The sequence below is a fragment of the Scatophagus argus genome, chromosome 12 (assembly GCF_020382885.2).
Source record: "Scatophagus argus isolate fScaArg1 chromosome 12, fScaArg1.pri, whole genome shotgun sequence".
Classification (NCBI taxonomy): Eukaryota; Metazoa; Chordata; class Actinopteri; family Scatophagidae; genus Scatophagus; species Scatophagus argus.
In genome coordinates, this window is record NC_058504.1 from 18,232,543 (window position 1) to 18,260,163 (window position 27,621).

The 27,621-nt window shown below is 40.4% G+C and overlaps 1 protein-coding gene across 1 annotated transcript in view; it reads left to right on the forward strand.

The window, feature by feature from the left end:
• Nucleotides 1–27,621, forward strand: part of tenm1 (teneurin transmembrane protein 1) — a 157,723-nt gene that overhangs the window by 75,352 nt on the left and 54,750 nt on the right. The window contains exons 7-15 of the mRNA XM_046406138.1: nt 4,897–5,099; nt 7,229–7,436; nt 11,578–11,679; nt 13,652–13,846; nt 20,947–21,147; nt 23,011–23,196; nt 23,354–23,383; nt 23,501–23,647; nt 26,836–27,070. Coding sequence (XP_046262094.1) covers nt 4,897–5,099; nt 7,229–7,436; nt 11,578–11,679; nt 13,652–13,846; nt 20,947–21,147; nt 23,011–23,196; nt 23,354–23,383; nt 23,501–23,647; nt 26,836–27,070 — 1,507 coding nt within the window. The remainder of the gene's footprint in view (nt 1–4,896; nt 5,100–7,228; nt 7,437–11,577; nt 11,680–13,651; nt 13,847–20,946; nt 21,148–23,010; nt 23,197–23,353; nt 23,384–23,500; nt 23,648–26,835; nt 27,071–27,621) is intronic.

Sequence of the window (27,621 nt, forward strand, 5' to 3'; positions counted from 1 at the left end):
TGTGTAAGAAAGTGTGTAGATATTGTATCCATGTGTGTGTGTGGGTGTGTGTGTGTGAGGAGGGATGAGTGTGTGTGCATGTGCGTGCTCATGCATGTGTGCAAATGCTGAAGGACTTGTCACTGTTACACTGGTCTCATTGATTTTCTCACGCTGGCAAACAGTCTGGGGATGTAACACACACACACACACACACTACACACGCAAAGAAAGTATAGATCATTTGGTGAGCCCCCTGCTTGAGCTCTTCAAGTTGAGTAGCAACATTTCTGTCTGTTGCTCAGCCTGCATTGAAAACATCTTATCCGAATATAGCTGAAGAAATTAGCTGCAGTCAGTATTTATAGTGTAGAGTTGATGTGTTAGGCTCTGAAATAAAAAAAAAAGATCCCAATCAATTTTTATCTTCTTGGTAAACAGACCAGATTGATTAAATGAAAAAAAAACTTCAATACTTCTTCTACAGTGCGGTCAACAGGGGTTAAACAAGGTTTTGGTGTATTTGCACTAAAATGACTCTGTGTGTATGAGTCCTAAAACAAATCTGAGGGGCACCAAAATGAATAAAAGAATAAGATGAAATTCTGTTAAATATTCATGACTTTGCAAGCAACAATCAAAGATGATGAAAACAACTTCATGCATTGTAACCTAGCTAATTTGCTTCATCACCACTGTGTGAGTGTGCTTTCATCAGGTTTGACTGACAATGACCAAACCAAACAACCCTGTACTGTCATCACATTCTGATTTAAATATTGATAAATCCTCATTGATTTTTTTTTTTTTACCTTTTTCTAATCAAGTCAAGTTTTTAGTTTTTAGTATTGTATGTACATTTGTAAAGTGTTACCTCATAGTATGCAGACATTTAAGTGTTACGGATTTAGGATTCCATTAAATTCAGTAGGATGGATACATAGCGAGCTCTGGCTTACTCCTTCCTCGCCTCCTCTGAGAATAGATTAGTATGAGCTTAGAAGAGGGAAAAAACCAGCTGCTTCCCGACATGTCAGTTTATACAACATACATTACATGTGTATTGGTGTAAGTGTCATGGAGTGAATGAGTTTGTGAACAGGCAGTCTTGCATGTCACAGACATAGCCTGAGGACTGATGGTAGAAGGTGAGGAGGAGAGAGTAATGGAAGGCCCTAAGGCCAACAGCATTATCTTCTCCTGACTCTGACTGACACTCATTAGGCTGCACAGTGGAGAGAGGAGGCAGAAAGCTTATTAAGCCAACTGCTCAAAAGGCCCTTAATTGAATCCAAGTAATTATAGAGACCTTGCCCATTGTGATATTTTTATTCATCCTGCGGCAAACTCAATCTTTTTTGCATTTGGAACACTATTAATGTTGCCTGCGCCAATGTGTGACATCCACATGCAGTCCTGCGCTTCAGTATCGACTAACACTCATGCACATATACTCACATGGTTCCGGTCCCCTCAGACATGTCCTGTCACCGAGACCCCAGCTACTCTTTCAGTCTGTTCTCTGCTTCATTAGAATCTGAGGGATAATAACATTAATTGCAAAGACAGTTAGTTCCTTTGAAAATAGATTACAGGTGTAATTGTTTTACCTGAATAACCCGTAGGCAAGAGAAATTAATTAGACCTTGTGTCCCAAGCCCTAATATAGCTCCTCTCTTTTGTCACCCTGCCCTCACACACACTAGACACACAAAACTCTCTGAGACACTCAACAGACAGACAGACAAATGGGCAGGCAAAGCCCCACTCACGTTAGAAACACATATTTTTAAAGAAGGATGAATGATGACAATGTGGAGATGTCAGATAGTCATATTGGAGAAGCTCAAATATAAAACTGTCCTCATCCAGATGTCCTGTGGCATAGGAATCTTTCAAAGGCTAATTTAAGAGAAAATATTACATATTGTGGGTATCATTTGAGGCATTAACTGTGTTATGTGTACACATTGCTGCACTACTATTATTGGCTGAGGCAGCATCATTAATACAGTATGTTGCTTCTAAGTAGACCTGCTCACTAACCCTTTATCATTTCAATCAGAGGTATGTTCTGCTTAATGGCAGACATGAATAAGTTATGCAACACTTTCATCACCCCTTTAAACAAGCTCAATATTTTTAAATAAACCTTCATACATTTTTTTGCTTACAAGTTACTCCTTCTGCCAACTAATGATGAAAAGCATAATACGAGATTTATGCAATACCATTTATTTTTATTTCTTTTAAGTAACCGATGGCAAGTGTGAATTTCAAGCTGCTTTTTGCTTATTAAAGCAACCAGAAAGCAAGGTGTGAAGGAATTATACCTCTCTGCTTGCATATTGGCTTTTTTAAGCTTGTATTCCTTTTGCCTGCCAAGGAGGAATAAAAAGAGATTTAGTGTTTTGAAAGATATTTCCAAAGAATGGTCTTAGGTTATGTGCTGAGCTGGTGGAACACACTGATTGACAGCGGTAATCTGAGCAGCTGGGGAGGCCTAGAGGAGCTGCAGTCACCTTGCGCTCCTTCTGGTTTGTGGGGGACTCCCAGACTGCCTCCATCCTCTCCTCTTTTTACTGGAGCCGCAGTATTATTCTCTACTGCTGAGACAGAAGGAGAGAGAGATGCAAGGAGAGTTTTTCTTCTTTCTTGCATCGGCAGCTGTAAGCTGACACTGCCACCTCCTTCTTGGTCAAACCCTCCCTCCCACCCACCCACCCCTTTTTCCTTTATTTTACATACACGCACACACACACACACACACACACACACAGTCTATCCTCCCAGCTGACCTGAGCACCGCTTTCTGTCCCAGCCTTGCATCAGACTCAGAGAGGCAGTGTACAATAATTAGCATCAGAAGGACCTGCCTGCTCATCTGCCCGCCAGCCTGCCAGTCAGCCTGCTTGCCGGTCCGCCTGCGTGCCTGCCTGCCTGCCAGTGCTCTGCCAACTGCCATGCCCTATTCATGTTCTATTCATCTGTTGAATAAAAGGCTGCTTTCCTCAGGACATCCATCCCTCTCCTGGCCTTTATTTTTTTTGTGGCGAGGCACAGCAGTGAGGATTAGCTTTAAAAGGAATAGGCTGCTGAGGTAGAATTGTCAGGAATGCATGAATGCTTACCTTACTTCTGCCAAGCTGCTTTTATTCTGTTTGGTAGAGATTTTAGTACAGGGACAATTTCTGCCTCATACAGGACACCTGTCTCCTCTTTAGCTTTATTATAACCCTTTTCAAACTCTTTCAACTTGTGTTTTTCCTCATTTGTCTTTCTTCCTCATCCTCTGTCCCCTATCTCTCCCTTGTTATAGCTCAGTCAAGTTCAATCAATTAACCAATTAATCAAGGTACTTGTTTCAATCTTGTAATTCATAGAAGAAGAAGATCAAGGAGACAGAGAGATAGAAAGATTAAAGGAAAATCCAATGCTTTAGCATTTGTTAGGATGATATATGTGGGAGTAGGCATATATCAAAGATTTTAAATGACAAAAGGTTTAGATGACAAAAAAAAAAAAAAAAAAATCTGAAATTTGTCCAGTTCATTACATACATACAGACTTGCTCTAAACATTGTCATGGACATAGAAAGGAATCTCAAAACTCAAAGACATGTTTATGCCCATGCACACGGAACATATAAAAGCAGAACAAAGGTATTATTTCTGGTGCTCGCCCGACATGAGCACACTCACACACACTCTCTCACACATATTGATGTGTGCATACACTCCCTGTTGTTCTTTAGTGAAGTACATTTAGTTCGATTAAATACACACCAATGTTACAGAAAAGTGAGTGCTGCCAGCCTCTTCTATTCTGAACTCCAAACTCCTTCAACCTTTACTAGCTAGTAATATGGAAATATTGGTTGTAGCTATTGATTTAAACATTAATCATATGTCCATGATGGTTTCCATGATGGAACTGATGGTTATGATATTTGATGAGATCATTTTCAAGGGGTGGTGACAAATACTGATTCCTCCTGAAAGCCAAAAGTGAATCCTCCACTTTTTAAGCTATGGAACCTACAATGGCTAAAAAGGAACACCATCACCAGAAACAGGAGCTGCGCTCTCTGCCTCCCCCTCTGTGTGTCAGTGCATGTGATATATTTGTGCTGGCCCGTGGGTAGGCAAGGTGTCGCCATAATGGAGTGGTAAAGCTGCAGGCGTTATAGATCGAGAGCGAGCGGTCTCGTCCATGAATCTGCCCCTAACTGTTCTTCTGCCTCTGTGGCCGTAACGATCGGCTGGCTCCCTTCTGTCACCGTATTTCCTCCATCTTAGTTTAGAAGCAGAGATATATCTCTCCATAAAGGCCGACACAAAGAGGGCTGGAGAGGCTCGTCTGCTCCCCTACACAAAAGACTCAGGCCTGGTGGTTGATAAAGGCTTATGGAGAGGAGAGGAGCTGATGGCCAGGGGACTGCTGGAAAGACCTATTCTCTTCGCACACAAAAACATGCTCTCACTCAAGACACTATCTTTGTGCCATGACGCTGTTTGTGAATGTGTGCGTGCATGTGTGCCTGCCCCATCCTAACACACACACACTTTTCTTTTCGTGTTAGAAGATGCTAATATAGCACATGACAAAGCGCCAGTGGACAGTTCTCAGACAAAACACTTCCTTTCTAAAGCAGTTCATCTTTATGCAGAGCCTATCCAGGATTGCCAAAGCAAGGTCTCTTGAAAAGCAGGATTTTCACCCGTGCTCAGTCATTCTCGATGCCTATTCAGTCTTACTTCATTAGGACGGCCGCTAATCACATTGATGCTTGAAGGCATCAGGTTGACTATTAATTGCTTTCTCTGATACTGAACAGAACTTCCTATCTACCTTGACAAATCTGCAAATGCAACTTGACCATAAAACCTCTCTGTGTTTTTTTATTTTATCTGCAGAGAAGTGGGTGCGTGGCCGGGCCATTGACCGTGGCGAAGTCGACATTGGAACCCAACAGAGCCAGGCAATCCCGCCGGGACTTTTTTGGAGGTTTCATATGACTGTGCACCATCCGACCTATATCAAGTTCAACCTGTCCCTCTCACACAACGCACTGCTTGGGGTCTACGGACGCAGGAACATACCACCTACACACACTCAGGTAATGGAGGCTCCTGTTGTAGCATGGTGTTCACCCAGATGGGCTTATTTGCTGAAGTACCAGAGTACCACATCCACACTTATGAAGCCCTTTTTTCTCTTTTCATTTATACAGCATGATATTTGGGGCTCGATCCTGATCATGGCAATGGGTTATTTTCAAGACACTTCTGTAAGAACATACATTTTGGAGATAATATAATCTTGCAAAAAATTATTCAATTTAAGCAAAAAAAAAAAAAAATCTTTTCTGTGCTTTCTACGTTTGCAATTACCCTGATCGAGAGTCTCCTCCTGTTCACTCAGTCAACCTGACTGCGTTTCAGTGTGCTAATCAGAAAACTGGAGAGTGTTTGTGATTGGCTGTTTTTAATCCAGTCGAATTGCCTGAGTTAACTATTGAGGTGGAAACTGCAAATCACTTTGCTGATTCAAATAACTTTGCTAAATTAATTTCAAACATTTAAACTCACTAGACTAACATGCAGTTGTTTTTTTAAAATTACCATATTCCACAACATTCAGTGATTGTGTTTATGTTCAGTTTGAGTCTACATAAGCACTTGTCAGGGTGCTCCCAACCCCCCGCAGAGTAAAAACATTGTGACATTATGGTTCTCATGCTTCTCTCTGTCAGCTTTTAACCAGGAAGCAACAATATGTGTCATGGCTGAGCTGACAAAGGTGCTTGCGGACTAAAAGATTCACTCATTAACAAGTTATAAGATTTATTTATTGTACTGGAAACCTCTGTTTACTGGGGAAGGGAGGAAGCACTGAGGGAATCGCAGACATTTCCGCCTTGCTATCGGGATACGTACTGAGCTGAGTTCCCGAGCTGAGTTTGTGATGACTGAACCTGAACCATGTCTGTGATCACTCATGTGATCACTCATTTAAATGTCGGTAAAGCCAATCACACAACACAGGTGTTGAAAAAATGTGTTTTGTGTGCTTGCTTTGTCAGAAAAGTTTGCGATATTGCGATAACATATGATCAGTGTTCTCAGAACAGCAAATTCCTGTCTGCCTGTTTATCAGGTAGCATTTATTAACCATGAACAAATGACTATTTTATACTTGTATGACAAAACAAATAGAAGATCCATAAATGAGAGCAATTAAATGATGAATTCATCTGTATCAAAATACAGCGTATGAGATGAAGGCAAACACGTTTTCAAAAAGTTTTACTTGCCGAGACTCTAAAGTAATCAGATTTTTTGTCATACTTTTAACTGTACTCACACTTTTCATATTGACTGTGATGGAAAATTTTGTTTGTTAACTAAAAGAAGAAGAAGGAGAAGAGATTTTACGATATGTGGACAGAGATTCAAGAGTGTGCATGCATGATGTCAGTTCACAAGGAAACAGAGACTTCAGATTTAGCCGACTGTGGATAAAATCTCTCTCAGACACGTCTCCCGAAACAATGCAAACACGCACTCGCTCACTACATGTACGCAGAGTAGAACGGCATTGTGCCATGCAAAACGCACATACACAGACAAAAATACAGCACACACCGAGTCATCTGCTTTTTAACATCAGTGCGCCCCGGCTTCCGCCCGCATGAAGAGGTCTAATTAGCTGTTTTTGACACTAGTGTGACATACAGCCCTCAGGGGGAATAAGACTCAGCGAGCGTTTGCTAGTTCAAGGAGGCTTTAGGATGGAGAGGAAGGGAGAGGAGGGAGAGACGAGGGTGGTTGGTAAAGTTAAAGAGAGCGGGAGGGAAGCACAGGCAGCTTCAGACAAATGACATAGTAGTCTGCTCTATTTGAAAACCTGGGTGGTAAAGTCTGCCCATGCAATTTGATGTACGTCAAGTTGTTGAACTGACTGCTACAGAACACATCTGGTAGAGGACTGAGCTGTCATGGATGACAGTTTACCTTTCTTTTCTGTGAATTCCTATTTCACAATTCTCTCTGATATCCACATCTAATGCCATTTTCCCAGCTATTCGTACACAGTTTTCCAATAGCATTCAGTTGGCGGTTTCACAAGGCTCACCTAACGAAAGCCACACACCACCGCACAAGGTTTGCCTGCATATTTCTGTTGTATTTATGCTGTTTCTGATATTTTGCAGGTTTTGATAAGTTGTTGTTTGATTGTGTCCAGTTCGACTTTGTGAAACTGCTGGATGGTAAGGCGCTGCCCAGGTCCTTGACTGATCCCGTCTCAACTGCCAAAGCTCCCAAAGGCCTGCTGCTAAGCGGCCTCCAAGAAACAGGCTTCATTGAGTACATGGACCCTGGCACCTGGCACCTTGCTCTCTACAACGACGGACGTAACCTGGAGCAGGTGTTACTCCATAGCACCCCCATAGGTGAGGGCAATATTAAAACTGGCAATTTTTCTTCCCAACTCTTCTAATAACATTTTGTGTTCAGTGTTTGTATCTCTTTGTATCTATCTACTGTCTGTCTACTGTCTTCACTGTCTCCCCTTATGTTTTCCCCCCTTTCATCTGCTGATACGCAAGAGTGGTTTGAAACTCATTTTGAGGGAACTTTTCCTGTTCCAAGAGTGAGTTTGGCATGGCAGGAGAAAGCCAATAGAAAGGGGAGGACAGCTCCAGTAGTAATGACAGGGCTTGCTAACTGCAGCTCATTGCTATGACATACACGGACGGCAGTGTAAATTGAAGGATGTGAATAATGCAAGAGTACGTGGCTGAATATAGACAAGTGGATAATTACAAGGGCAGTTTCTTCACTCCCACTTTGTCCAGTGCTCCATAAGAGCACAATGTTGAAATAACAAAAAACTGTTGGGAAAGTAGCACGGTAAAATAACCGGGGTCGGGGAGGGGGGGGGGGGGGTCTTGATAATTTATATGCAGTTTGTAAGCTGCCAGGTAATATGTCAATTACAAATTGTGCAGTATGTGATGAAGAGGTATAATGAGAAGCACTTCATGACATTACTTTTTGGAATTTTCTTTCATTTATCTTTAACTGGCCCTGCACTATTTATTTTTACATTATTTAGTAAATGATAATGAAGACTGCATCAAGCTTTATTGATGCTAGATATGAGTCTCACAACAGCTCCATAGTAGGAAAACAGTGCACTGAAGACATCTTTCATCATCACGCTGACAGAGATTTTTGTACAATGACATGTGACAGCTTAACACAGATTTTATTTCAGGGCTGTCAAAACTTTGTTGACCAATTTGCTGCCTGTAACGTCTGGAATATACCAGACCCATTTTGAGTCAAACGTATTTGCGAAGCACGTTTACAAAAAGCAAACTTTCCTTTTCCTCTTCAATAATAAAAACAAATACAGACACAACAGATGGCCTCAGAATAGCAGCCTTTAGTCCACATCAGTTTTTCAAATAATTAATCAAGTGATTTGGCTTGAAAGAGGAAAATAATATAAATAGATTGATGTCGCTGTTCATTTCACTGCCCATTGACACCTCTAACGAGGGTTACAAACATATACTGCATTGTTTTGAAGGCAGAAAATCAAAACCTCTGAGCTACAGTACAATGGATTCTAATAAGAGACTCCATATGCTGAAGCTCAGTTTGGAGCTTTATGTGGAGATGATGGAGAAATGAGATGATCTCTGTCGGGAAACTGAGCTTTTCCATGGCAAATAGTAACCGGATACAACAACGAGGCAGAGTGTATAAATAAGAAAAGACTCCCATAAAAATAAATAAATAAAATAAAATAAAGTAAAATCAATAGAGTATATCAGTATGACCAGAAGGAACATATGAGAACGTAAAGAATATGAAAACAATACGTGAAATGACTCTCATGTGCAAAGATACAGTCTGCATGTTGCAATGCAAACAAGAGGACAGACTGTGTAAAACATGTTGGTGTTTAAACATACTTGCGAGAGTAATGATAAATGTGACTACATGAGACACTGAATACTGTCATGGATAATCACTGTAACCATGATCTTGATAAAGATGAAAAGAAAGAAGTAAGTTGTCACGGAACGATCAAAGCCACGTGTTTGGTGAGCTGATAACTGATAATACACACACCCACGAAAAGCTTTCAGTTACATCTTAATTCAGTGCTGATGAGGAGGACAGAAAATTGTCGGCACAAATGTCGATAAGTGTGTACACTACACAGTTGTTTCTCAGTGACTGACTGTATTGTATAAATGGGTACAAATAGATTTTGAGAGAAAGAATGAAAAAGAAAACGAATGTCGGATGATATAAAAAATATCAGTAAATATCAGTCCATTATGTCCATTCAAATTGAATTGTCAGCCATATTTTCTACATTTTGTGTTGAAAAAAAAACAGCAGTGGAGGAAGAGAAAACCATTTTTTCCCTCTACAGTTATTGTCATTTACATGTGACCCATGAAAGCTACAGCTTAATGATTTCTGCCATTTCACCACCTACACTCCAGCCCCATCTTCTTTAATTCTGCTCTGAATGTACTCAGGCAGAGAGTGCTGCTTCCTGCAGGGCTATTAATTATGCATAATTGCTATACTTCAGCTGTCATCACACGTCCTCTTGCATATTATATCTTTTACACAATGGCCAACAAAATAAGAGGAAAAAGTTTCATCCTAGAACTTTTAACAAAATGGATGATAAACAGAAAAAGTGGTCAGCTAGTGGCTGGATGCTTCTAGTTAGCTGAGCAGCCATTTCATTTTTTCATAAATTCATAAAGCTCAAGGATCATAAAGCATGGCTGAGACTTTACGGGCTCATAAAGTACAATTGGAATGCTTATTTGACCAATCACATCACTTGGCTGGAAGCACCTATTTTATAATAGCATTTAACTGCAATAACTTATGGCATGAGTGATTTCTAACTGGAAAGGGTTTAGTCGGTCGAAAGATCTTAGTGGATATCTCACGGATGCCTCCTCACCCGCACCCCCCCCCACACACACACACACAATGTACTGTAACAAATAAAGACATGGCTCATCATACATCACCTGTTAATTGCCTGGATATTTTTATAGTTGAGACATTGACCTGAAAGAAACCGAGCTTATATTACTGGCAGACCTGCATCTTAAAGCCTTATGAGGCTCTCTAACGGATCACTTCTCTCCAGTGGATTAAAAGGAACTCTGTGACCTTGCAGATGAGTTTTTGTTTATTGGAGGAGTCAGGTGCCAGATACAATATTGTATTTTGTAATTTGTGCCTGTGAGGCTTTTTTTCTTTTTCAAGAGAGAGAAAGAGACACATTCAGGGAAAGGTTTGTGAGTCCTCCTGACTGTGTGGGAGAAAAGATGATTGCCACTCCTTCTCTCCATCAGTATGACGATGACAGGTGATGGAGGTGAAAATGACTTTGGTTTCTGTAGTGATGTGCTGCTGTGGAGGATAACGCTGTGCTGTCGGCTACTGGCAGGGGCTGTCTCATTAGCATGTGTCACACGTGCCTCAAGGCGGGTGTCAAATAATAACTTTGCATCCATGTGTTTATAAATGTGTGTGTGTGTGTGTGTGCGCGCGCGCACATGTGCGTGTGATCGAGCCTTGCCACCGAAGGATTTGTCATCCATGCTCCCTGAACAGAGTGAGCCAGGGGACTGCAGTGGTTTGACTCTCGAGTCGATGCCCGTTCAGAGGATCCGAGCAGGACAGCACAGGGTCAAATAAAGGATGACATGCTTGACACCCATTTTAATTACTCTATCTCGCTGAGATAGAGCTCGCCTGGCACGAGACAACTCACAGCACAGTTCGGATCCCCAACTCTGCCAGCCTCTGGGTTCTTCTCTACCAGAGTCTTCCATCTCAAGTAGAGCTGTCAGAGCTCAGCAGGCTTATATAATACTCTAAAAGCACAGATGTGCTTTCCCTCTTCATTTATCTTTGCCATGCTGTCTGTATCCAGAGAATGAGATCTGACATGATGGACGTATCAATAGGAGAAAAGAAGAACAGTAAAAGGAAGGCAGCTAATTGAAGTCCAATGAAGGAAAATGATGAAACCCATAAAGCCTACAGGAGAATATGATGAAACACACATATCAAGACAAAGCATGAGTAGGAACAAGCATTACATTGATCTTCGCTGTGCAGAGAGACTAGCTACTGTGGCGACGCGGTATTACCCATTCCCGACTAACTTGTGTACTGCTGTGTCAGATTTTATGTTGTTCTATCTTGTTCCAAACTGCGGCCTTGTAAACAGTTTGTTGATTAAGCTTTGATGTTTGTAAATTTGTAAGCAGTGTGTTTCCAACCTGTAATGCAGTATAATGTGCTTAATGCTACTGAGTGTAAGTGAGTGCTTGGCCATTCCCCAGAGAGTGATAGCAGCTGGATCAGACTAATCTAATATAGCCCTTGAGTCTGGGGAGCCATCCATTGCTTATCAGATATCTCATTCAATAACAGAGAGCAATGTCAGCTTACAGATTTGAATGCAGGGTAATGTCAAGTTTTGTTTTGTTGTTATTTTATGCTTAATTTGCGAATGTGTATTTTTTTCAGACTCTATGGATGGTTGCTCCACTGACTGTAATGGAAACGGAGAGTGTGTGGCTGGACACTGCCACTGCTTCGCTGGATTCTTGGGTCCTGACTGTGCCAAAGGTAAAAAAAAATGTCTGCTAAAAGATTAAACTGGTACTGTTTTATACATGCCTTTTAGCTACAAACCTCATGAAAACAGTTAGTATGTCTCAATACTTTCTGACCTTCTGAATTTCTGTGTGACACTCAAGCCCTATGCGCCCCAAGCACATTTACTTCTACAGTCACTTTGTCTAAAACTTATGAACTTCCTGTATTTTTTTACTTTAAGGTTCAGTAATGTACTTAAGTTTAATAGTTTTAGCAAATGTCACAAAGGAGTACATTTTTTCAGCCATTAATGCACCTTTGGTCCATCCACCTTTGGCAGTCATCTACAGCACAGCAGTAGAGTCAGGCCTTTATTTAAAACTGATCTACAATATTCATTACATTATTCTTTGCTTCCTCTATCTTATAATTTTTCACGTTTTAGGAAGACCCCCTTCGTCTTTTCTAATGTGCTCGCGTGATAATTTGCTGTTGATGCTCTTTTCTGTAAATGAAAACTCAACAATTATTCCATGTTGGCCTGTGGACCTAATAAATTCAGCATTAACAGTCTGGTATACTCACCACTCTAATTTCTTCCTGTTGCTTGCATACTGTTGTTTTTCAAGCACCCTTAATAAAACATCTTAAAAATATTTTTTCTATATTAAAAGCCTTAATTCTGTTTAGTATTTCTGTTAAAAAAAAAAGAGAACAAAATAATTTTTATCATAAGTAAAAGTATGGCTCACTGATGTTTTAAACAAATTGGAACAATAAGAGATTTCAATACACTAAAAAAAGGCTTTTCATAGGATTTGCTGACAATAGGAAAAATGTATATGTATAACACCACCACCCTTTAACTGCTACCGTTCTATGGTATATCATCTTTACAGCTCTACCTGTCTCTTTTACTCTTCTACTCTTACTGCCGCTCCGTCATTTGTTTCTTTCGCTGCCTCTCTGTCTTCTCTCTCCCTCTTGCTTTAACTCCCTTCCTCATTTCCTCTCTCTCTCTCTCTCTCGCCCTCCGTCCTTCTATGTAAAATTATTGTAGTTGTATCAGCCTCATTGTGTAGAAACAGCTGATATGATATCACATCTATTATTCATTCAGTCGTTCCTCTCATCATTGCTCATTTGCCCACATTGTGACATTCTCTGTTTGAAAAGTTAGACAGCAAGTTTTGGCGAGAGTTTTAAAAAAGTGAAGCGTAAATTTTTAACTGTGGGGTACGGAGTGTTAGATTTAACAAAGGATCAAATAAACACACAACGCATGCCCGAATGCATGAATGCACGGGGTCTTCATCGCAAATTATCCCAGAAAAAAAAAGCAAAAAAGCAAAAAAAAAAAAAAAAAAAAAAAAAAAGCTGTTAGTTCTGGATCATCTTTCTAATCCATTTGAAGTCTGGAGCTGCCATACCTCCTCCAGCTGAAATGAAGAGGAAGGTGGGGGGTGTAACTGTCAGTGCGTCATCAGACACTCTCTGACTTTATTCTACCTGGCTGTCGTTAAATTAGCCACACAGCTCTCCATCCCTGCTTGGAGATAGCTCTGCTTTCCACTCTCATTTTATAAACCCCTAATACTCTCTTTCCTAATCTTCCGTTTTCACGATTGTTTTCACGGCCTGTTCAGAGCGAGTGAGGTGACGTTGGGGGGGATTTTCTACAATTCCTGGGTTGCAGTGGTAGCTGGGCTCAGGTGGTGCTTGAGTAAATTGAAACAGCGTGAGGGATAAGCTGCAGTGTGTGTATATGCGTGCGTACGAGTGTGTATGAGCATGTGTGTGTGTGAAGGAGAAAGAGAGGGAGACAGGGGCTGCTTGAGGATTTGCTGAATCCGCGCACCAGCTGAGATAAGAGAGCGTAGCCCCACTCATGGTAGGTTACTGCGGTCTCCCAGCTAATATACTGCAGCACTGTGCGTGTATGTGTCTTTGCATGTGTGTTCTACGGAGTATGTGGGTGTAATCTATGTTTGTCCTCTTGCAGATTCATGCCCCGTGTTGTGCAGCGGTAACGGCGTGTATGAGAAAGGAAGGTGTGTGTGCCTGGCAGGGTGGAAGGGGGCAGAGTGTAATGTGGAGGAAGGTCAGTGTATCGACCCTACGTGCTCCAACCACGGCTCTTGCATCCAGGGAATCTGCATATGTAGTCCAGCCTACAAGGGAGTTAACTGTGAACAAGGTAAGAAGTTTTCCACTTTTAAAAGCAGAGCCTCTTCATAATGTCACATCTACACTCCAAAAACGGCTCAGTACACTTGTTAAAGGTCAACATGAACATGGCCCACATGAAGTTGCACTAATTGATGACAGTAGCTCAAACCCACAGAGAGTTATGGCCTGACTTTGCAGATGTGGTCAGGTCTACAGAGTATTTTGATCAAAAATGTTGATATTGTTTTGGGGATGATGACATGGCTGGATGGCTGGCTAGTCTTGTTGTTTAACATACCGTCGAATCATGTTTGTCAACTGTTTGCCGTGTTATTAAATCAAGCAGTCAGGCATTCAAAATTGCCATTTTTCTTTCTTTGGTAGATGACAGTGGTATAAGCAGCATAATGCCCTTCGATGTGTCCATAATCAGGAATTAATGAACCTCCGCAGAGGCAACCGTTCTGGTCTTCCCCCCTGCATCGTCCATTAAGTCCTGATAATGGACACCTCGTCAGGCATTATGCCTTCATAACTGGCCTTTAATGAATGCTCTTTATGACTATAATTGTAAAATGGAAAACATGTATCATTTTATAGTGGATAAGAATGCTGAATTAGCATTATGCAATTTATAAATTTTTTTTGTGACCCATGGACATTTTAAACTGTCGCACAGCAATTGAACATTAGTGACTTGTTCAGGCATTTGTTTTTGGTGGCGAAACAGCGGTTCTTCCTCAGTGAGGAGGGGGAATGATCCTGAGAGATTTTTATGATGGTAAATTAAATTGAGTGACTGAATGATTAATTGTTTCGAGACTTGAACTATAATGTGTTGTGAAAACAAATATTTTAGGATCACACAGTAAAATGCACAGGATCTTATTGAAGGGTTGATTGAATTGATTATGAAGGGCATGCAATACCATCTAGACTATAGCATCCTTATGATTTAAGTATTACCAGCAGCTGTTAATTTATCACTATGTGACTTCACATTCCAATGTATGTTCTGTAAGACATTCCTTGAATGTGACATTTAAAAAAAAAAAACATTTAAATACATAAGTTCATGTAAAAATATCAGCTCGGGAAAGGTCACTACCAACGCCATGAAAGTTTTTCACTGAAAGTATAAAGTAGCAGAGATGCACAAATCAGCAAGTGTTGCTTGTTGAAGAGGCTCCATCAGATGAACTGACTGGCTGACATAAAAACTATTCACCTCCTCACTGTGAAGACCAAGACCTCCTTCCTCCTTCCTTGAAACAGTGCTGGAATTCTTCTTCTGCATTCGCATCACCATACACATGTGGCTGAAATGCATAAATACAGATGAATTGATGTAAATCCCCAAAGAGTTCATGATGAATTAGTTGCTGTCCAAAGTATCATCTTAGTTTTACCATCTTTTGGCATCTTGCTGGTGAAAGTACCCAGCAGTTTCAAAGTAGCCATACTCACACTCCCTCGGTCACCACTGCCAATCCAACGCCTCAGAGTTGGCTGAAGCAATCTTAGTCAGATGCTCTTGAACTGTGGAGAAAATAGCACATAAAATGTCACACAGGAACATAATAGAAATTAAAAGAAAGCATAAAATGGTTACAGTGGTTACAGTGTACAGTGTTATTTATTTAGATCTTTAGATCTAAACAGTCCGGAAAAACAAAAAAGAATGTCTTGTGTGTGTCGTGTGTGTGTGTGTTTCAATCATCTACCTTGCAAGTTTACTGAGACCACCCTCTTTCCTGTTTGGGAGGTAAACAAAGTATAAGTAATGTTGTGGAGAGTTGCCATCATAGTGATATTTTTTACAATTTACTAATTGCTGTACTTGCCTACATTACTTGATTTTTTACTTGCATATGCAATAGGTTCAGGAAAATAACCTACATGTGTCTGCTCTCACAAACCATCCACCAACCAACTGCTAAGTACAATCAGTGTCAAAGACTGCACTGTGTGTCTATTTTATTATTTTTAAAAGTATTAAAACTACTAAAATTCAAACAATTTAGACTGACAGGAAGCGAGTTTCCAAATGGCCTTGCTGCAGACTGAACGAGTGCTGCTCATACATCTCAGGGATGTTTAGTGCTGCACTGGCCACATGTGGACATGTTGACTTCACCACGTGTGTGTTACAAGTATAATGCATTACATGTACAGCATCTCTCCCCTGTATTAAAATGCTCTCTATAATGCAAGTCAGATCATAATAGCGGCATATGTGCAATTCATTTCATCTCATCACAGACAAATTGAAATTGTTCTGCAGTACAAAAATTCCAAAGATATAATTGAGGTAAAATGAGATCATCATGTGGTTTATTCATTAGAGATGGCTGACTTAACCTAATTTAAGGGATGGTTATGTATTTATATTAAGAAAAAAAATAGCCAGGACATTTTTATCAAATATCAATGTCAATATTGACCTCAGAAGAACAGTATTGGAATTCTGGGCTCTCTTCAATACATAACTGGGTGACCTGAATAATTACCTTACCAAAGAAGGGCATGAGGTGGTGTTCACAGAGAAAAAACAGCTCGATATCACCATCTCTTCGTGGTTTTCATCAAAGATTGCATTGTGTATCATATACGTAGATTACATGTTAGTTTGACACTCCATGTTATACTAGAGGGAAGGATGAAGTCAGAAGTGAAAGACTGACAGAGGATTATTCCCTCTGTACAGTAAACACATTGTCATCACTAGGTTTCCATGTTTCAGAAATGACTGAATGGCAGAACTGAATGATTTTCAAAACTAAGATCGAAAGATTTGTTCGATTTTTTTCTTTGTAGCCTTTAGTGAGGAACTGCATGGCTTTGGTTGCACGTAGTGGTGTATGTAGAAATCCCCTTCGTTCAACGTCCCCTCGGACCTCACTCGGTGTAGTGGCATAAGCTTTCTCAATCTGAGACTCCTTGTTTGTACCTACATAGTCACTGAAGTCCTTTTCTTCTCTGCACAGTATGTTATGTTTAGACTTGATGCACATGTTCTGATACTCTGCAGCTGCTCCATTCATCTCTGAAGCACGGTGATAGTCCATTCTGGCTCTTGGCTTTGCTAGCAGGGAAAGATACTGCCGGGTACAATGAAGTGGTTCAATCCAGTGGTTCTCTGTTGGCTCAGTGGTCCCAGAAAGGAAATCCCGTGTTTTCTAAAACGTCATGCGGGGCCCTCAGGCTACAGCAACACAGAAGCCTCAAGACACTCATGCCGGAGCTAACTGCATGTGAATGATGTCTGATTCCAGCTCATGAGTAGGCTTAAACATTCCACACTCAGAATTCCACCGCTCTAAACAATTTTGAATTCCCTTCCGCTGAATGCCTCGAAGCAGCATTTGACGGATCCTGTGATTTGAATCCCCACGATGTTAGGTCATACAAGACAGTCTTGAGTGTTTGAAACAACCCCCACTCACATGCCTTGAAGCCTTTGACTACATGGATGGTAAGAGGACATTAACCAACGCTGAGCAGATGAGCTGAAATATAGCCTAAGAAATGTAAGCTATGCCACATTTAACATTGTACTCAATTGTGGGCCATTTTGCCGACATTTACACTTATGAGATATAATATGAATTAGATAGAACAAAAGGAATAAGATAGAAAACATCAAAAGTCTCATTCTCAATTAAAAATATTATGGAGAGCTACACTGATGAGTTGGCCAGGCTGAGTATTTTTGTTAGCCAAGTAGTGACAAAAGAAATGGCATGTGATATTTTTGCATTTGGTTTATTTTTCATCTCTAAGATATTCCACTCAACACATACTGTATATTGGTCACATTTCTTTAAAAATAATAAATAAATATCTGAGCAGCTCAGCTCTGCAGCATTTCACATCATCGAGATTCAGCATGTCGCCTATTTTTTACCACGTGAAATATTTGAATGTCAGAAAAAGCAGACAGTGAAAATGATCTGTTGATAGTCATGTGGACATCATACCAGCAACATTATACCTTTCACTACAGTTTCAATGTCTGTAATATATATATAGTATATATATAGTATATAATATATATAATATATAGATATTAAGGGAAGGGCAGTATTTTTCAGTGTGCTCAGTGCTCTTTGTTGAATCATGTCTTTGTTTTGACTGAAAAGATAATCAGTTTTCATCCTTGTTTTTTACACATTTGCGTGTTTGAGAATTGAGTTGATGTTCATTTAAAGATATTTGCTTGGTCACATTTTGTTATGTTGACATTCTGAAAAAATAAATAAATAAATAAATAAAGGTCTTACAAATACGGATAGTCAAATGGACCTGAACACACTTGGGTAATTTAAATTAAACGTAACTGAACTCTTGCAAAATTTCCTTTACATTAGCTTTATAATATAGTCATGGTTGGCCCTGTATTTCTGGTGCAATGTGTGAAGCCATTAGATAGATTATAGATTATTAGAATATTAGATTATTATTATTTTATCATTTTGTATTATTTTAATTACAGATAACCTTTACTTTATTTATTTATTTACTTATTTACTACTATTTACCTGTTATTCAGATATTCTAATTTATTAGTATGATATTGATAAGGTGCCTGGGGTGATAAGGTGTTCAGGGTGTTGACTGAAACTGGACATTTCATGTACATTAATTGATATTATATAGAGACAAATACAGTACAAGTATTAACCAAGGAAAATAAGTCAAATCATGCTTGACATGACAATGTTTTTACGCTTCCATATGACAGTGGATTATTTTCCACCATGTAAGTTCATGAAAGTCTGCTGTCGATACACACTTGTTATCAATGTAGCCTATCCAGATGCTAAGCAACCAGAAACTTTTCAACTCCATGTAGATCATAAACCCTTAGAAAAAAAAATAACTCCTTGAAATCGGTTGAATCGGTTGGTTTTTATCTGGAGAACGGTTTGATTGTATTTGTTTGACATGGCAGATGTAGTAACATCGCATGTTGTCATATTTGATCCTTTTTGCCTGATAAAACTCATGCTTTCAATAATTACTCATCCTCAGTAATGTCTCGCTCAACCTCTCCTGTGCACGACTCTGCTTCTCTACCGCCCAACCTCAACATTTCTCACACACTTGTTTCTTCTCACAGTTTTTGTTCAGCTTTTGTCCAGTGTGGTGCCTTCTACTTCACATCAGCAACAGGAGAGGATAAAGAGGTTCTCAGCCAGTTTATTGCAAAAGACCTGTACTCCTCACTAACAGCAAAGTCAAGGATTTTAGGTAACCAGTAATTGTCAAACATAGATAAAGGAAGAATGAATACTGGTACAAGACTTACATTCATTAAGCAGACAGAAACATGACTAATAATGAATGCTAATGCTGCTTTGTGTCTGCTGGGTGTGTAAATAGGCATACTAACATATTCATAGTAACAACTTTATAAAGTTGTAATGTCAGTTGTCTTTTCTGCTTGATTAATTGGCCCCAAGTGGCCAATAACCAATAAATACAGCTTTAGTAGAGAATTTTAATGTTGAACATAATTGATGCAATTTACATCAGTTGGGTTCAAATGCATTCCATTTAGATAAATTTGACCTCTTCTTCCTCTCATAAACCTTATTTTGACAGTGTCAGTGTCAAAGTGAAAACCACAGAAATCATACTGCTGGAGTCTGTGGAGCTTCTTCTTTTCAGCTACGGCACCTGATGTCCTTCAAGGACAGATATCCGTAAACCCACCAAGAAATCATGTAAAAACTCACTCTTTATAACTTCACATCTCATCTCAAAAACCATTTCACATCAAATTTAGACTTTTCTGCAATATCAAAAGCAATCTGAGTGATTGTTGTCCGTCATGGTTACAGCAAAAATAGGAACTGCTGGTAGCTAATTCAGCATGACTTTTCATGGTGCAGATTTAGCAAAATGTTCACAAATGTAGGCTGCAAAAACATGAAGCAAAGAGCTAACTCACTGACTCCATGGCAACATAATACCTCGTCTTTATAACACACGAGGCAACAACGTAAAACATGTTTATCTCGAATGGAAAAAAGAAAAAAGAAAGAGAAAAAGAATGGGAATGACAAAATCTGTGAAAAGAATAGTGATACAGTTTGCATTACAATACTGTTTTCTGACAGTACTCAGGCCCAAATGTCTGTACATAGTTCCTATACGCTTACCTTTATAAATGAAACTCTACTCCACCTATTCATATACTGATTCTCAGGGGGTGTCAACACATACAACCGAACAAACAAAAAAAAAAAAAGCAATTTTAAATTCATGAGTTTTTCTCCCCCATAAAAGCTGACCTGGAACACATATACCACTTCTAACATGCCAAATACTGCCATTTCTAAGCTATCCTGAAAATAATTAAAATGATAAATAAATAAATCATCGAATTGTTGTATTTCTGTTATTTGTTGTTATATTGTTATGTTAGTGTAAACAAAACATAAAACTACAAGACTGAAAAATGTCCTAGGGTTCAACCGACAGAAATATCAGAGATTCAAATTGCCAAGGCACCTTGCAGTTGGACAGGAAGTCAGCCATGGGCCTTTGTCAGACCCTCCACTTGCGGCTGCACGTTGTAAAACAACCCAATAAATTAGCAAAAACAAACAAAGATGTGATATTTAAAACAATTATGTTACACTTGATCATATCCTGAAGGCACAGCTGTCCCATAGACAGCCCAGCTGTCGCCCCCAGTAACTCGGCCTGTGGAGACTGAATCAGGTTTTTGACCTTGAGTGGCAGAGCTGAGCTGAGCGGAGCTGAGCCGAACTGAACTGTGCTGAGCTTTGGCTTGGCGCTCAGGGCTGTAATTACACACACTAACACAGCGTAACGCAGACCACATCACACACACACACACACACACACACACACACACACACACACACACACACAAACCAACCCATTTCACCCCTTATCAAAGCCTCAGTTCTAAGTGTCCTATGAAGTGCAATGTTGTGGAACAGATACAGGGATTGTAGCGAGGGTGGTTAACTCCTGGATGGGATGCAAAGAACACTGCTTTCATACTTGGTGAACTGATGATTATAATGAGGCAGCCCCCCTCCCACCCCAGCTCATTTGCCTTTTGTCCTCTCTCTTTCTCTCTCTCTGCAGTGGACTGCATCGACCCTCAGTGTGGCGGGCACGGCGTGTGCGTGCGTGGGGAGTGCGTGTGCTCTGCAGGCTGGGCAGGAGTGAGCTGTGATGACCCACTGCCAGCCTGTCAGGAGCAGTGTTCAGGACATGGCACCTATCTCCCTGAGTCAGACACCTGCGCCTGCCAGCCCAACTGGACGGGACCAGACTGCTACACTGGTAAGACCTGAGGATTACTGTTCACCCTCAGAAAAAAACACGCCCAAAATTGCAAGTGCACATCACTAGTTTGCCAGTGTTCTTGTAGCATGCATGGCCTTGCCAGATACTATTTTCTGGGGATTTGATAGACATGAGAGAGAGAAATATGGATTGGAGCCATCCTGTGAAATGGGTCTGTGTGTGTGTGTGTGTGTGTGTGTGTGTGTGTGTTTGCTCTCTCTTCATGCTGGTTGTAAATGAGATTTTCCCTCATGACACTATGATGAGGGACACACACACACACGCATTCAAACACACATTTAACTGTGAATTTATAGTGTAAGAAACATACAATATTCTCATACACATGCGCATGTTCCCTTTAGCTAAAATAGGGGAAAAAGGAAGCTGAGAAAAAGAAAGACCTTTATTTTCACTTTGCTGCAAGGCATTTCAGAGACTGAACATTCCAGCGTGGCATTTAGAAATAACTTGCTGATGTTTATTGCATCCCCCTTTACCTGTGCACTATGTATTAGTCAGTGTTTGGTTCTAAATGATTTCTTACATCTACGGCTACCATAACTTTCCTTTGCACTCTGCAATTCTGCAAAGATTGTGAAGAAAAGGCAGTGAGTTGCGATGAGAATACAAAACCAGGTGTACTACAGTGGCTGTATTTTAGACAAGACAGTAAACATGCTTTGGACACTAAAGCAAGTGGACTGCGGTGTCTAAGATATAGAATGCAGTACTCTGTGCTCCATGGTAAGAAAAGTGTCCTTGTCCTTCCAGTGTGAACTGACAGAGAGGAAAGTAGTGACTTCCCTCTGTTTCCACAACAAAACCTAACGCTGGTGTTGGGAGGGATTTAGCACGCTCACCAGTGATTTTCGGGCAATTGGCATTAGCTTCTGCTTTCAGGTGCATGCATGCCTTAATATAGTGATATAGCCCATGATAATGATAGACCATGGCTGAATACCTGAGATATGAGTGGCCTCTCTCTACCTGCAGGGCTTTTAATCAAAAGGACCCAGCAATTCTACATGCAGGCCTTGTTGAAGCATAGCTAAGCTAATGTAATTCTAATAGAGAGCTGAAAAACTCTCCAACTTTAATCCACTTTTTCCTCCCTCTCCATGCTATGTATATTTAAATTGAAATAACTTTTTACTGCAGCTGGATAAGTAGTCTTTGTGTGCCTCCAGCACTTTGCTCTCTTTACTGATGGATGAGGCTTTGCTTCTCCAGAGAAAGAAAGAGAGAGAGGGAGAGAGAGAGAGAGAGAGAGAGAGAGAGAGAGAGAGAGAGAGAGAGAGAGAAGAAAATAGACAAAAAGAGGAGGGAAGCATTTTAAAGGGATGTTGCAAGAGTCAGGGAGGGGAAGGGATACTGAAAAGAGAAGGGCTGACAGAAACAAAGATGGAGAGATGCAGAAAAAATGGTATTAACATACCCACTAAATCTGATCAAAATGTCAGAAAAGAATAATAGAGCTGAATTGGAGTCCCTGTAGTTTAAATATGCGGTGCAAATACGAATCATTTGGCTGCTATTATGAGTCTATTCACTCTTCCCCTCCTTCAGGGAGCTTAGCTATTAGAGGTGGGAAGATTGTGTATTGTGAGAAAGTAGACTTCTTAGTCTCTGAGGTTATCCTCAATCGCCTGCGCTTTTTTCTCTCACCTATATCCGATGGCTCACCCCAACAACTTTTTTTTTTTGTTTTTTTTTCTTTGCCCCATCCCCCGTGCCTCTTTTACCTTTTCTCGTCTTCCAATGCTCAATTTCTCCATTTGTTCCCCCGGCATCATTCTCTCTTCCTCTCGCACACACATGCATTTTTCTCACACATTTCTCCACCAACCTGTTTGGCAGAGCTGTGCCCGGTGCCATGTGGCAGCCATGGTGTTTGCTCAGAAGGCCAGTGCCAGTGTGAGGAGGGTTGGATTGGTGCTGCGTGCGACCAGAGAGCGTGCCATCCTCGCTGCGAAGAACATGGCCAGTGCCATGACGGGACCTGCATCTGTCAGCCTGGCTGGGAGGGAGAGCACTGTAACATTGGTGAGCTGCTGGTTGGCATGTGGGAGTGTTTAATTATTCCCTGTGATATTTTGATTAGTGTGATTATTAAGATATAAAAAAGGTGTGGGTGCCATTGGGATAATTTATATTTACAATTGCTTTCTCTTATCCAATTCTCACTTTTTTCACCCCACAGTTACTCATGATTTGGATGTGGTTGTGAAAGGTAATTTATCTTCATGTAGGATTTAAATTTCATATTGTGCTTCCCCAACATGCTCATAAATACCAAAAATGTGTGTGTGTGTGTGTGTGTGTGTGTGTGCGTGACACACCTTTTCAGATGGCTGCCCAGGGTTGTGCAGCGGGCATGGGCGCTGTACCCTGGAGCAGAGCGGCTGGCGCTGCGTCTGCCAGGCTGGATGGAGTGGGCCTGGATGCAGCGTTGTCATGGAAACTGACTGCAGTGATGGAACAGACAATGACGGAGGTGACATTTCTAACATCATCTATCATTTTGTATCTCTTTGTCGCTTTCTTACCGCTTTCATTTCTGTCTTTCCGGCAGATTGTCCATTCCATTCCCTAACTTTTCCTCCTGCCGAGAAATCTGCCTCATTGTTCCTCCCCTTCATCCCTGTGTGCTGTCCCAGTCCTGCTGAGAATCCTGTAGAGTCCTGCTGGTCATTATTATATTGAATATGTATTTGTGTATGTGTTTGTGCAATTGTGTGTCTATTTTTTTTTTCTTATCACAGCTTAATGTCTAATATGCATACCACCTGCTAGGATAAAAGTCACTCTGAAAATTTTTCACAAGTCTAAATACAGCAAAACATGCAGAAAAGATTTCTGCTTTCTGCTTATGAGTTGTCTGTTGACAGGTGAGAGGTGTGTGTTGCTCAGTCTTGTGCATGTGTTGTTCTGTCCTCAGAAGAGACAAAAAAGGAACATTTCAGCAGTAGCGGGAGCTCTGCTCATTACAGTTATTTCCTTGCCATTTCCAACCTATCTAAGGCTGTTCTCCACTACATCATGAGTTTTAAGTATATAGTGCAGTGTTATGTTGCTCTCAGCTGTGCCCACTCACTTTGAAACTCCATCAAATATCCATTATGGACATGCCTGTTAAGCCAGTGCTGTAATTCATCATTGCAAACAAGGTAGCGTAGCTCTTTTGTAGAGTGAAAAGCTTCCCTGTTTTGTTTTTTTGTTTTTTTTCTTTTTTTCATGTGGCTCCATGTTTTGTGATGAGTGACATTTGAATCAGTGCACGCAGCAGCGGGAAACCTCAGACATACACATACTTTGTTGTAGTCCTTTTGCAGGTGATGTGGGATGCTGAAAGCCGCTCTGTAACCTTTCATTCCTGTACATTGTTTACCAAAGCTTGACTGACTGAGCCAATATGTCAGAAATTCAGTGTAGATGGCTGCTAGGAACATGAATTACAGGTCCTTACCCTGGAATATAACCTCAGAGCTAAACAATAAGAAAATGTCATGTGGACCATAAAACAGGGGATGAGTAAGGGAATTGAGTCGTAGTAGGACACATTGTTCTGATTGTGTTTTGTATTAACTGATGTTTCATCTGTTGTATTTAAGATGTAAAGCACACGGTGTACCAGCATTTACACATCATGTTTGAGTGTAGTACCTGTTAATTCAGTTACACCACTAAAGAAACGGAACCTTCTCTTACATTGTCTTGTTTTAAAGGGAAATTCCAAAGATTTTCCATATAAGATTACTGGAAGAACTTACTTGACAAGTCTGAAACAAACAACCCTAATGGCTGGCACCAGGGGACATATTAGTGTGGGCTTGGAAACTGCAATCCTAAATTCGAACAAACTAAAAATGAAGAGTTTAAGGAGGTAATTAAACGTGATATGGATATATAGTTGAAAAGATTGATAGAATTCTCTATCCGCCCCTTCGATGTGAGGAACAGTAAGTTCCAGCAGCTTTATCGTAACTGAGATTCCACAAAGTGACTGCACTCAGTCTATCTGGGAGAAAGCAGAAAAGCATATTTTACGAAATGTTTGACTGTGTTTTTTTTATTATTATTTCTGAGCAGGAAGGGTTTAGCAAAAATGTTCCTCCTGGATCATTATGGGATGGTTAAGAAGTTGATCCATATTTAGGCTAAAAGGATTGCACAGTCTCTGCAGCTCTGAATAAAGTAAAAACAATTCATCGTTTTTAAAATCTGTCTTTTAGGAGTCCTCTACACTATGGAAGTGCAGTACTGAGTTGCTTTTATACATGTGTTGATTTTATTTAATATCCTATTTTCTCTCTCTGTATAAGAAGAGGTTAAGGTGGTGAGTAGCTATAGGAAGATACAGGTTTCTCTTTACATTATAGTCAAATAAAATGCATTAAATAATATACAACCATCTCTGTATGCAAAAGGGATGTTGACATTGTATGGTATTACATTAGAATTCCACATGAATATTGAGACCTTCCCTCAAGTGCCAGTACTGCATGCATCAAAGTATTTGTTTAAAAAAAAAAACCCTGATGGAAACCATTTACACTTCCCTTATCTTTCCATCCTTCCACCTCTCTGCAAAGCTTTTCAAATCCCATAATTTTCAACTACACAGTTCAACCATCTCCCCCTAATTGGCAGATATACTGTAGGCTCTCATAGCCCTCTCTCACAGCAATCCTATTGTCTCTGAAGATAGACAGAGATGGAAAGATGCTATCACATGTAATCAGAAAATAAAGAGGAACTTTGAGGAGCTTCAATTATTCTGCCTGGATGGGAGAGAGGAGCTCATGTATTGTTATTTCTCTAGAAAAAAACATCATTTTTCCATCACATGTACATTCACATTCATATACGTTACACGTGATCAAATCAAACCATGTCTGCACAGTAAACGAGAAACCTGTGTGTTCTTTTAATGACAGTGATATTATAAATTAAATTAACAAATGTGCTTTAAAATTGAAGTAGCGAATCTTATGGAAATCAACCATTGTACTATGCTGCCTTTGAAGAAGAAGGCTATAATAGAATATTGTTGGCCTTTAGCTCTCTGCACTGTGGTCAGATGCATTTAAATGTCAGCACTGTTTCCTGCCTTTTCAGAAACAGACTTGAAATAGGAAACACAAATGCCAAACTGGCTCCTATTACCTGTCGCCTTGCTTTGCGTTTCATTGTTTACACCGGACTTCAATGGATCACATTCAAATAATGGCGGTGATTCGGGACTGATTTATAGCAATAGTTGCTATAATTGTATGCTAATGCCCTGTAATGAATCTCATTTTATTGATACTCCTGATAATGATGACACATGTGCAGTTCATTGTTGTAGATTAGATTTACTCCAGTCGAGTTTCTCACCAGCCAGCAGTGTAGCAAACCAGAAACAGTTCTGAGGTTTTATGGTATCTTCTTCATGTCTTTCCACTTGGTATACATGCAATATGTTGGTCTTTAATATAGAAATTTGTTCTAAGAGCCTTCACTTAAAGCCTTTATTAAAGATGAATAATGAATATGTTAATGTATCACCTACTATGTGTAAACTGTGTAAATTCAAATACCCTCTAAACAACCAACTCATTACATTTAACTCTCTGTGAATGCATTTTTTATTTTAACTATTTTCTTTTTCTTCTTCTTTGAACCTCTTGTCCCTTTCAGATGGCCTGATGGACTGCGTAGACCCCGACTGTTGTGAGCAGCTGAGCTGTGGCTCCGATCCTTTATGTCACGGCTCGGCCGACCCTTTGGCCCTGTTGCAGCAGAGCCCTCAGCCCCCCACCTCACCCACTTCCTTCACTAGCGCACGCACTCACAGCTTCTACCGCCGCGTACGCTTCCTCCTCGGCAAAGCAGCCACACACACACTCCCCGGAGACGTGCCCTTTGATACCAGGTATGTGCTTGTTTACTCTTTGTGAGCCTGGGTGTGCGTGTGCATGCGAACACCTTCTTTCTTTCTTGTTTTCTGTCTGTGTCCTTGAGTTTTCTGACTGTATGGTGTGCTGAAATTCACAAGTAGTAGATAATGAACTAAATGCATCTGTACTAATGCACTAAGTCATCCATTACGCATTATTTCCTTAATGACAGTGTGTGCATTAGTTTGTGGATGTGGCTTTTCATATGTTCACATGCCTTTGTGCACATCTTAGTGATCTGTGTCTCCCTGGAGATTAGCAGTCACACAACAGTGCATTGTCCTCCAGTATCAGTGTCAGGCTACAACTGCAGAGTATTTGTTGGTTATATATTAATTCTTAATGTATCGTTCAGTTACACGAGTCGTGAAGCTGTGACCATTAATTTTTCAGCGGCCTCTTACTGCCATCTAAGACAGGAAACACATTTCACCAACATGATGATGACCTAGAAAGTTTGGTTTGGGAAACCAGAAGTGATGCCGTTCTGAAAAATGGCAAAGTGCATTTTCGCCCTCCTGGTTCA